The 12,336-nt window shown below is 33.6% G+C and overlaps 1 protein-coding gene across 1 annotated transcript in view; it reads left to right on the top strand.

Annotated features, from left to right (window-relative positions):
• The window catches only part of LOC149794351 (uncharacterized), a 115,967-nt gene that overhangs the window by 56,629 nt on the left and 47,002 nt on the right, over positions 1 to 12,336 (top strand). The window contains exons 11-12 of the mRNA XM_089969103.1: positions 7,355 to 7,435; positions 10,305 to 10,592. Coding sequence (XP_089825229.1) covers positions 7,355 to 7,435; positions 10,305 to 10,592 — 369 coding nt within the window. The remainder of the gene's footprint in view (positions 1 to 7,354; positions 7,436 to 10,304; positions 10,593 to 12,336) is intronic.

Below are 12,336 nucleotides of genomic sequence, written 5' to 3'. Positions count from 1 at the left end.
TTGAAATACATAAATTAAAGATTATATTATAAATCATTTTTAACTGTACTGGTAATAGAGCAAAGGAGCCATTGTGATGGCCTTTAATTCAGTGTCTGTTGGAACAAGTTATCACTATTCTTTCTGATCTACTGGTAGGATTGCAGACCTGCCAATTCTTACAATTTTGCTCTAAGTCTTACAAAGTTTACCCTTTAAATACAAACTTACGGCATACAAGCAAAAACTACAGAAAAATGATCATTGCCAGAAAATTTGTTCATTCATGTTTTTGATTTGGATCCGGGTTTCATATTAGAAGTAGTTAAATTGGTCAGGGAACCAGACTAACTTTACAGCAGCACATGAGACACTTTAAACTGCACATATTTGTTCATGCGAAGCACCTGCATGATCAAACTGTTGATCATAGAATATTTTTTTAATGGCATCCAGCGTGATGCATGTTTGAGACAAAAGGGGAAATAAGCCTCTTGAAAAGTGTTTATAATCAACACAGAAAAATAAAAAGGAATATTCAGATTCTTGTGAATATAAGCTGGAAGGGACACAGTTATGTTTATTGGACATCACGTGCCAATTTGATTATGACTTCTGACGGGATATATGATTGCCATCATCATGTGAAATGAAAAAAGAATTTCCAAGAATTACATCAAGTTGATAGATAGCAACAAGCCATTGAGCTCCATAGGGTTTGGAACTAAAATTTGTTCAGCTGTACAGGTGGTAAATAAAGTCTATGCATACTTTACAAACTTTTCAGTTGAACATAATGTTTATCATCGCTGCACTTTCCAAATACCGAACTTTTAATTATGTTTTCCAGCATTACAATGAGACTTGAGAAAATGGGTGGGTGGTAGTGTTGAGGAGAGTTATTCATTCTCCACAAGTCTTATGGAAATGACTCTTAGAATATAGACTTAAGAATAAAAATATAAATCACAGAAATATTGTTTGCAGTAAAATCCAGATATTGGCTTGTCTGTGTTTGATAAACCTTAAAAAATTTTAATAGTACAGAACAATAAAAGGGATTATTCGGATTCTTGGGGGGAAAAAAGCAGGATGGGTGAACAACTGTGTTTAGTGAACACCTTACTAAAAACTAGTCAAGTTTATGGAAAAAAACTGACTACCTTACGAGAAGATCATGTTAGGGTTGGTAGGTCTGAAGTAAATCACTCATCACAACCACAACCACCCATTTTCTCAAGGCTGTGTAAAAAAAAAGGTAGATAATCATCTAAATGAGACTATCTCCCAATTAAGACCATTTTGCCATGGTTCAGTCAGTAGTCTTAATGTGATATTTTAATGTAATTTCAAAACAAAATTTTTGACCCACTATAATGGGCTCTATAATCATACCTGTCTTATATAAAGGACTGCTACATTGAGCACACTATAGTGAAACATATCTGTTATAATAGGGATAGTGTTATCCTGAGTACACTATAGTAAAATGTAACCATGTTATATGAGGGATAGTGTTATACTGAGTACACTATAGTGAGACACCTATGTTATTTAAGGCATGGTGTTATAGTGAGACATACCCATGTTGTATAAGGGACAGTATTATACTAAGTACACTATAGTGAAACATACCCATGTAATATAAGGGATAGTGTTATACTGCACACACTATAATGAAACATACCCATGTTATATATGTGACAGTGTTATACTTACTACACTATAGTGAAACATAACCTTATTATATAAGGGATAGTGTGATACTGAGCACACTATAGTGAGACATACCCATTTTGTATAAGAAATAGTTTAGACTCGGTACACTATAGTGAAACGTATCCATGTTGTATTAGGGTCATTGTTATACTGAGTACTCATAGCGAGACATACCCATGTTATATAAAGGATATTGTTATACTGAATACACTATTGTGAGACATACACGTTATACTGAGTACACTGTAGTGAGACGTACCCATGTTATAAAAGGGACAGTGTTATAATGAGCACAATATGGTAAGACATAACAAACAATTTTTATGAACCCATTTGCCGTGTTATTGTAAGGAACCACTGTATTTTATTTGAATGAACCTCATATATGTACAGTATATGTATTTTATTAAGGGGAGAAAAAAGTCATTAAAATTGCCAAAACAAGTATCAAGAAGGTATTTGAAGAAGAAAAAAAATAATTCAGATCCAGGGAATTTCACGGTAGACGTATAAAAGTGTACTTACTTAATTCCTATAGTTTAGAGGTAGCAGTAGCATGCAAAATCTGCCATTTTAGTTATGTAGACCGTGATTCGGATAAAATTTATTTCGAGTACTGATTTTATCATATAAGAAAACATGCATGTTGAATGACATTAGCCAATGTTCATGTTCTACATGATTGAGTAGTCTTAAGCCAAAGATGATCGTGTTTTACTCTGCATGCATTTAAAGATTTAACACCATTTTATTACAGGAAATGAATCTCAGTTATCGACGCAAAAGATTTCCGGTACTAACAATGTTTATGTGCTATATTTTCTTTAGGTGTTTTTATTGTATTCACTCACCTTTTTCTCTGCATGCGTCACCATAGAAATTTATTATGTTATGTGGCATCCCATCATGCTTTGCTAAATGACAGGAAGACTTCCTGTCTGTTCTTGGAATATCACACATTATTCATTTCATAAAGATTCTGTGATTTTATTTCTTATATGGATGTAAGAACATGTTGTTTTTTTTTTTTCATTTTCAGTTTTCTTCATCAGTGGAGATGGTATTTCATCTCCCACATGTTGTAAGCTAGATACTGAAAAGATTTTTTACTTTTCATTCAACTTGCTTTTGAACTTGCTTCCTAATAATTTTTTTTTATCGTTTGATATGTGTGGAATGGGTTTCACAATTTAATATGAATATTGTAACTTATTTTAATATTATATATATATATATATATATATATATATATATATATATATATATATATATATATATATATATATATATAGATAGATATAGATAGATATAGAGCTTAATCCAATTTTGTCAATATTTAATTTTGTTTGGGTCCTTAATCATTTTAATTATACATTACTCAGACTAACAGAACTATTTAAATTGTATGTTATTAACCATTTATATTTATAAGATGAGTTAATTCTCATTAGTCATATGCCATTATTTTTATTCAAGGATGTTAGCAAACCATTGTAACATAATAGCATTTAAAATTCGTGGTAATATTTTATTGCCATAGTCAGTGTAGATGCTTTGTGTGAAAAAATGCACCCAGGTTTCATTATGTGGTCATTAGCAGCACTCCAATGCAATCACATGCTCTTGGCTAGTCATGGCCTGTCCAGACTGTCTGACAGAAAATTTGCCAATATCATTTGATGGAAAGTGCAATAAAAACTACATCCTCTAGCAGATTGTTAAAATGAAGATGATGTACTTAGTCCCAATAGCAATTGTTGACATCATTGAGATTGTGTTGTTATAATGTGCATGATGGCAACAATAATATTATGCTAACCACATCAGTAACATAATCCTTCAACATTGTGACTCATAAAAATGGTTATTTTGTATGTGACTGGCCTGCTTTGCTTTTTCTTTATTAAGTTAATTTGCCTTTTCAGTGCTCAGTGTCATGTAGCACTCCGAAATGTTTGTATCATATTACTTTAGTTTATCTTCAGGTCCTGGTTTGGCTTTTTGTTGCAAAATTATGAAAATCTGAAGTGGGCCAGGTGACCCAGGCTATATCCTGGCTTGTACCATGTGAAGAATCCACTGAAATGCAATTAGCATAAACCCAGATCTGCAGATTCTGTATTTGGATGCAGTTTCATAATTATCACTGATTTTTAAGACTAAAACAAATCATGTTAAAAAATAAAATAATGTGCAAAACTTGCATCATATTTTTGCCCTGAGGTTGAAAATGACTCACCCAACTCAAAGTGGCAACTGAAAATCTCTGGCATTCAAGTTAATTTTCCAATCACTCATCCAATCTGGTGAGTGCCAATACAAAGTTGACCATTGTTTCTCCTTAATGAAAAGTATTTGACTTTGTGTATTGAAGGATGATTCTTTGCCCCAGAAGTTTGCTTTCCTTTTGTTTTTATCAGGCTTATACAAATGTCATTCTTCACTACTGATAAGACTAGCCAGAGGGAGATCAGACTGTCTTCAGTTTGGAATTACTTAAATCTGGTATTAAAAGGTTAAAACAACAAGTTCTGGAAAAGAACCTTTCTTATCAGTAAATTTAGGTTGATGTTAACTTTCATGTTTCTGTAGTAACTGGTTTAGCTTGACTTTATTCTGGGTGAGTAAATATTTTTCTAGTACTTGCCAGAATGGACAGGTGGGATTTTTGTTATTAGAGATTTTTCAACCCTAAAGGTCACCTTTATTTTACTGTTAAATCCATCCTGTACTATAAATTCATTATTTTCAGGTGCTACCCATTTTTGTGGATTTTGTGAAACTGAATTAAAAGGTCTACCTTCCCCAGTTAGCAAGTTTAAGTAGCAACATAAATTTACAAAGAATTGTTTTCTCATCAATAATACAGTTGATACCAAATTTTTCTGATCATGGGAAGAGTATTTATACAGCTGCCCCTCAGGACAGATTAGATTTTTAGTGTATTGAGTTTAACTTGCTAGATGTATGAAATTAGGTGTTACTTTCTTTCAAAAAGTCCTTTTTTTTCTAACCAATTTACAGAAATAAGTGAACATAAAATGTCAGGAGATGAGAATGAATCTTAATACTGTATATACTTATAAGTCAAGTCAAACCATAAACAAGAAAGGTCCTGATCTTCTGTAGTATAATGCACCTGCATGCAGATCAGGGTCTGTGTTTTCTGTTCTACTAATTACTCTTAACTGCACAGACCAAGATCTGCAGGCACATTATGCAGCAGCAGATCTGGGCCTGTGCATTTTACAGTTGGACTCCACTTATATGGGAATATATACAGCAGCTACTAAATCAGTTTTAAAATGTTTGAACACCTGGTTGTTTATTTTATGATCGAAATGGCCCCACACTTTTTCTTAAAGATTAGAGGGACCACATGCTGAAGTAACACTAGATACGAGTTTATACCAAGTGATTCAACATATACTGTAATTGACCTATTAACTGTATTTATACTGTAACTGACATATTATCAATATTGTACTGTAATTGACCTGTTAACTGTATTATACTGTAACTGACGTATTATCAATATTGTACTGTGACATTGACTGTATTATACTGTAACTGATGTATTATCAATATTGTACTGTAACAGACATTATCTATATTGTACTGTAATTGACATTGACTGTATTATACTGGAACTGAGGTATTATCAATATTGTACCATAATTGACATATTATCTATGTTGTACTGTAATTGACATTGACTGTATTATCAATATTGTACTGTAATTGACATATTATCTATATTGTACTGTAATTGACATTGTATTAGACTAACTGACATATTGTCAATATTGTACTGTAATTGACATATTATCTATATTTTACTGTAATTGACATGGACTGTATTATACAGTAATTGACTTGCTGACTGTTTATTCAACTCGTCAGCATCTTAGAGTCTACATAATTAAAGGTTTTCTTGTCAAAGAAATTTAAACATGCTAGTGTTGCTTTTAACTGTACATTTAAAATTTCATCAGAAATTGAAGAGGAGGGGGAATGAAAATGCTAAAAATGTATTAATTTTTATTATGCTATGTAACATGGTGTAATCCAGGCCAAAGAGTTGTAACAAATAACAGGTAACTAGGTGACTTTGTGATGATTTTTATGTGACTGTAGATAGAGTTTATTGAATCTCCTGGGTTTCATCCTCCATCAGTTATACAGGCCACCATGTATAACCTGTCTGGTGCTAAGAAATGGCATTAAACCCAAAACAACAAGTTACTGCAGTGTAATCATTCAGCAGTCTGCTGTCATTGCCGATACATTGTACTTAGTAGACAGGTGTTAGCTGTCTATATTTAATCAAGATCCAAGGCGACACCGTGGTTGGTATGCTGGATTTATGTCTCAGAGGGTGAAGGTTTAAAGCAAACAATCAAATCAGCACAGGTTAGATACCATGGTGTGTCCTTGTGCAAGGCACTTTGCTATAATTGCCTTTACTGTGCCATAAAACAATTCAAGAAGAATCCCAATCCAATATATAGATGAAGAATGAAACTTTACATTCATCCAAGTGCAAAGAACAGCATGAAAGTATGGTCCTTTTTTTATTTATATTAATTGTTTAAGGTTCTAAGAACTTGTACAATAAGAAATGTTGGCTTTAGGTGGTCTACAAGGTTGAGAAAACTGGTGAGCCCAGAAGAGACAAAAAACCTCGATAAACAACCACATAGCCTTGCTGATGCAAAAAAAAAAGTGATCAAACTTTGCATGTGATATAAACTCATTGGGACTTTGCTATAATGGCTGAATTGACCTCTTGGCTGAGTATGGCAGGTGTCAGTCAAGTAACAGACATTTCATTGCCCAGGTTTCCATACTGTTCACCCAGCTAAGGGTGACTATATACCTAATTGCATTTCAACTCAGTATGTTAACAGCCTCGTTTGTTTTTGACAGAAGCCCAGTTGCATACTAGACTTATACTGTATTACAAATCTTCAAAATCTATCATCTAGTTGCTATGAAAAATTTTCATCTCCCATAACCATGTGTTCTAGTAATAACGGTGATTTTTATTCAGGGAGCAATTTGTTGATATATGAGATATTGTTGTGTTAATTAGTGAGTGGATCATTCTTAAGGTTTTGAGTGTGTCATCTGCCTCAGTTTTCACAAAATGTAAGGTTCAATTTTTGTGGTGAAAACCAATACTGGGACCTTTTCTTCTATTATAATCCAGGATAAAATTGTCTACTTTTATCATACATTAAAGTCAGAATTACTCCACACCCATTTGAACTCAGTTGAAATTTAGATAGTTTTGCTCTGTCGCTAATTGTGAGACCTAAGTACATGAATTTGCCTTTCGTTAGACAAAATTTGAAGAAAATCTGATTGGCAAAACATTTTAAATTTCATTTCAAACATTTGCTACACATTTTTGTGCTTCAACACTGAAATTGATTGCATAGTTTTGCATCCAAGCCATGCGGTAATGATAATGAGTTAGACAGCCACAGCATGCTGTTTGCTTAAATAAAACTGATTTACACCAACACAGCACATCATAATACATGATCCCATCTGCCAGGTGTCAAGATTCACTTTTTATTCAACAAGTGCAGAATACAAAACAGTGGAGTGAAACCTCATTTTTCAGATTCCAATAACTCAATATTTACAGGATACACGGATGACATGGCCACAGCCTTGCCAACGGATTCCTCTGGCATTTCCTACATTCCATCCATTGTGAAGCCTCTTGGTGAGTTATAAATCTACTTCATTTTTAAGGGCACACTCTGATTGACAATTTGGTGTGTAAGCTACGTTTGCAACAGTGTTTTGCAACAAAAAAAACCCACTAATTAATCAAGTACACATTCTTTGTAAAGCAGGTATGTTGCTAAGGATGCTTAATCAACTTGATTGCCAGTAATTTGAATTTTAAAGACATTTTCAAGAGTACTTAAACTCGTGGACTTGCTTGTCATAGTTTGCATATCTGTAGGTTTTTTAATTATCTTCTGTAAATAACCAAAATGAAGAGTACAAGAGAAAAAGGTATACCAACAACAAATGGTGGTTTGTTCATTGGTTAAAACAGTTCTACTTCCTGTACAAATCACAAATCAAACACCTGTCAAAATCAATCACTTAGAGTTAGCATCAAAGGGATCCAATGGTTACACTAAGCTAGTTGGTTATAAAAGTAGAGGTGTATGATCTCATGCTAAACACACTGTCCATAATGTTGTGCCATCTATACATTCTGATGATCATGGCATTAAGAGAGTAGCATAAGAGTGGTAAAATTCATCTTAGGTCCCCATTGATTTGGATTTTGTCATCATTCATCTTAGGTCCCCATTGATTTGGATTATGTCATCATTCAACTTAGCTCCCATTCAGCTAAGGTTCCCGTTGACCTGGATTATGTCGTCGTTCATCTTAGGTCCCATTCATTTGGATTAGGTTACCATTCATCTTAGGTCCCCATTAATTTGGATTATGTCATCATTTAACTTATGTCCCCATTAATTTGGATTATGTCGTCATTCAACTTATGTCCCCATTAATTTGGATTATGTCATCATTCAACTTATGTCCCCATTAATTTTGATTATGTCATCATTCAACTTATGTACCCATTAATTTTGATTATGTCGTCATTCAACTTATGTCCCCATTAATTTGGATTATGTCATCATTCAACTTAGGTCCCCATTGATTTGGATTATGTCATCATTCAACATGTGAGCCTAACACATTACCAGCTGCTCCTTGATCAGTGCAGTTAGAAAGCAATGTCAACATTTGATGTGTTCAGAAGATGCTAACTAAATTGAAAGAAAATGGAATTTCTCCTTTGAGCCTGCCGCATGTTCTAACCAACTTCATTCACTAAACTTTTCAATAAATAAAGACTTCTAAAGAAGTAAAATCACATTTCCACATCTGGTATGGTAAACTGGGCATGGAGACCTCAAAGCTTCGTCATTCAAGTCGATTCATGGTAAATGGATAATTGTGGCTCACTCAAAAAGATCAGACCTAATTATTCATGGCTTTGAGAATGCTGGACTTAATTCAACAATTTCAGGGTTATTTACCTGACAAACATTTGTGTGTACTAGTAGACTTGATAGAATGTTTGTCAGACAATCGGTAAATTGTGAGGTTCATTACTCCACTGTATATTTATTGTTTCATTAGTAATTGTGCTTTATTAGTAATTGTCTTTCATTACTAATTGTGCATCTTTTGTAATTGTGCTTCATTAGTAATTGTGCTTCAAACAATTGTTCAGTGTATTGCCTGTAGCTACCCATAGGTTGGTAATTCTTACCATGGTTTTCCTGGGTTCTTCCTCCACCTATTGGCATTAAATCCAAAACAACAGCCATGCATATACATATGCATTGAAACAATCTAAAATGCATTAAAATGAGCACATGTGAAAGTTAATAATTCATTACCCGATTTTTAGAGATATGACATTGATTGGAATGCATCAGTTAGAAAAGAGTGATTGAAGTGGGGGGGGTCAGTTCCATATAGCATCTGGCAAATTTTTCGTTGGGTTTTTAACTTTGTGGTTCAGGGCAACAATGAAATCCATGAAAATTGTAAAAGGGCTATATATGGCACTGAAATATAAAAATTATTAAACAGTTTTACGACAGATTATCTTTGTGATGTCTAAGGATAAAGTAGGAATAGAAATTACTAGGTCTAAAAGGTGAAAAATTTCTGTTGACTTTGTTCCCACACAGTGTAAGTAACCATGGATAAAAACAAGCTTTAATAGGGAATACTTGAATGGTATTTTGAATATATATGCTGGATTTAAAGAATTTATCTAACTTGATTCTGAAAGAAATTTAATAAAATAAAATGCAGAATATTTTCTTTTTCTGCATTGAAGCCAGATATATTTAGTCTTGTGGTACCAAAAAACATACTCTGTGGAAAAGCTTCAAGTTAAAATATTTCATTGTTTTTCTGCAACAAAGTGACGTATATCTGGAATTCATAAAAGGAAAAGAACATTTTATTATTTAAGGAAATCAGTAGATTTTGGGGGATTTAATCTGTTTCAATAAATTATGTTTTAGACATTATATAAACTATTGTGCCCTATCAGACCACAAAGCAAAACCTATTAGAGTGATGCAGCAAACCTTGTTTTTAACATTGTTGACAGGGTAGTACAGGGGACATGACTTCATGTAGTTTTTCTTGCTGCAAGTATAATCATTGTAGGCACATACAAACATTGTCACATCATATGATGGGAAATTTTGTTTTTTCATGTGTGAAATTATCAGGATTTTTTTTCAAACTTTAAAATGAATGGAAACTATGGTTAAAAATATTTAACCAATAATTTTGTATATTTCAGTCTTAAGTTAATAATAATCCTTAATAAACTTCTGAAGATTTAAAAAAAAGGTATATAAATTTATTACAAATGCAAACTTTCCAAATAAAAATTACGATAATGACAGATATAATCAATTTTAGGAGACAGTAAGTGTTAACACGTATTGGCCGACTATATTACAGGCATGACTGTTAGTACCAAGCTTTTTCTGTCGTTTTTTACTCTTTTTATTTCTCCCATTTTACAGGTCCTAGACCTTCGCCCCCAAGGAATCTCTCAGTCAGTGGGGACCCATTGGGCATAGTTCTGTCATGGCTGCCACCTGAGAACACCTCTGTTCCTATTTTTTCCTACACTGTAGAATATAAGACAGATGGTAACTGGGTGTCAGAACAAAGTAAAGTCATCCATCCGAACACGTCCTACATACTGAAGCCAGTTTTGGCAGGAAAGACATACCAGTTTCGAGTTATTTCCTGTGGTGTTCTAGCATACAGCTATCCCAGTGAATCTATTGCATTTACAGTTCCCCCAGGTAAGATTAAGTTCTTCCCTTCTCATATACATGTATTGGAATTGTTGAGAAAAACTCTTTATTTGCCTTGCCTTTTTCATTGGTTAACAACTTCTTAGCCTATCATTGCAACTCTCAGTCCGTGATTGTATAACATAAAATTCCTATGGGCTTCTGACCAGTCTTTTCCAGGGATGTGGGTGGCCAAGTGGCCTAAAACACTTGCCTTTCACTGTTCACTGCCATCTCATTTCTGCCCCAGTGGGTTTGAGTCTCAGGCTCAGAAATGTGAGTATGTGAGAAAGCTTAACAGTATCTTCCAGTGGGTTGGTGGTTCTTACTGGGGTTTTCCCAGGTTCTTCCTCCAGTTATAAAGGCTACCATGTTTAGCTTATCATGTGCTGAAAAAAGGCGTTAAAGCTAGAACAACCAGTCTGTTCCCTCAGCTAGGTGTGAATGTTCAACTAATGGAATTTATTTTTATAATTGTTGGGTCATAAGTTGGTAATATGTACAAAATATCATAAGATTTTTTCATGTGTTTGCAGTTTTTATGGTTGATATAAATCACAAATTCAAAGACCCTGTGAACAGTGATACTTTTGTAGAAACAGTAAAACTCATTGTACAAATATAAATATAATTTTTCACAACATGACAAAAATAAATTACTCCAGTATTCAATTTCAAATCTTTGTAATTTCTTTCTTGCTGAATTTTAATGAAATTTTTACCTCTTCAAATGTGAATCACTCTGATTTTATGAAAGGGAAAACCCCCGTTTTAAAGAAACTCCTATACAAAGTTTTGGTCTCAGGTCAAGAGGGCAAAGGAATATAAATCCGATACATTGCGTCAGATTTCAACATTGTATACACCTGCCATAAGGTAAAGAGTATTATGTTTAGATGTTTGTGCATCCACATCTGTCAATATATTTGTCCGTTACTAGTTTCATTCCATGCAACAGCTCAAGATCAACACCATATCAAACTTTGTCAATGGCTTAAACTTCTTGCAAAGTAGAATCTTGTTGATTTTTGGGTCAAAAAGGTTAAGGTTATACAAAAATGAAAAATGATTTATGCACAGTAACATTAATTTTACATATTATACTTGGATCTGTCTTTGTGGATGGCTTGCTCTTAGATAAAGGAAGAACCCTATCAATTTTGAGGATCAAAGGCCAAGGTCGTTGACGGTAAAAATGAAAGAAAATTGATTTCCTCTCAGTAATATTAAGTCTACATTTGAGACCTGGATCAAACATTGTGGATGGCTTTTGGGGGTCAGAAGGTCAAAGGGTTAGGGCATTGTGACTAAGAAGAATAATGGTTTTGACACAGTAACATTCATTTCACATAACAGAGACGAATCAAACTTGTGGATGGCTTGCAGTTTCCATTAGGAAGAAACCTGTCAATATTGGTATCAAAATTCCAGATTTCAGTGTCAGTTTGACTAAAAGAAGAAAATGGTTTCTGCTCATGATTTTCATTTATCAACTGTTTCCCCTCCTTAAAATTTGTGGGTGAGAAATAAACCTGTTGATTTTAAGATCAAAAGTAAAGATTGGTGTGACTTAAAGAGGAAAAGTGGTTTTTATGTAATTCAGCATTATAGACTTTGAGCAAACATTTTGGTTGGCTTGCACTTAAGGTATGAAAGAGGCCTGTTGAGTTTGGAGTCAAAAGATCAGTGGTCAAGGTCACTATGGCTCAAAGAAAAATGCATTTTGCAGAATACCTTTTGTTCTAGAGCAAGT

This window comes from Sinohyriopsis cumingii, chromosome 8, assembly GCF_028554795.1.
Source record: "Sinohyriopsis cumingii isolate HCF-2022 chromosome 8, ASM2855479v2, whole genome shotgun sequence".
Taxonomy (NCBI): domain Eukaryota; kingdom Metazoa; phylum Mollusca; class Bivalvia; order Unionida; family Unionidae; genus Sinohyriopsis; species Sinohyriopsis cumingii.
This window is presented reverse-complemented; position numbering and strand designations above follow the sequence as displayed.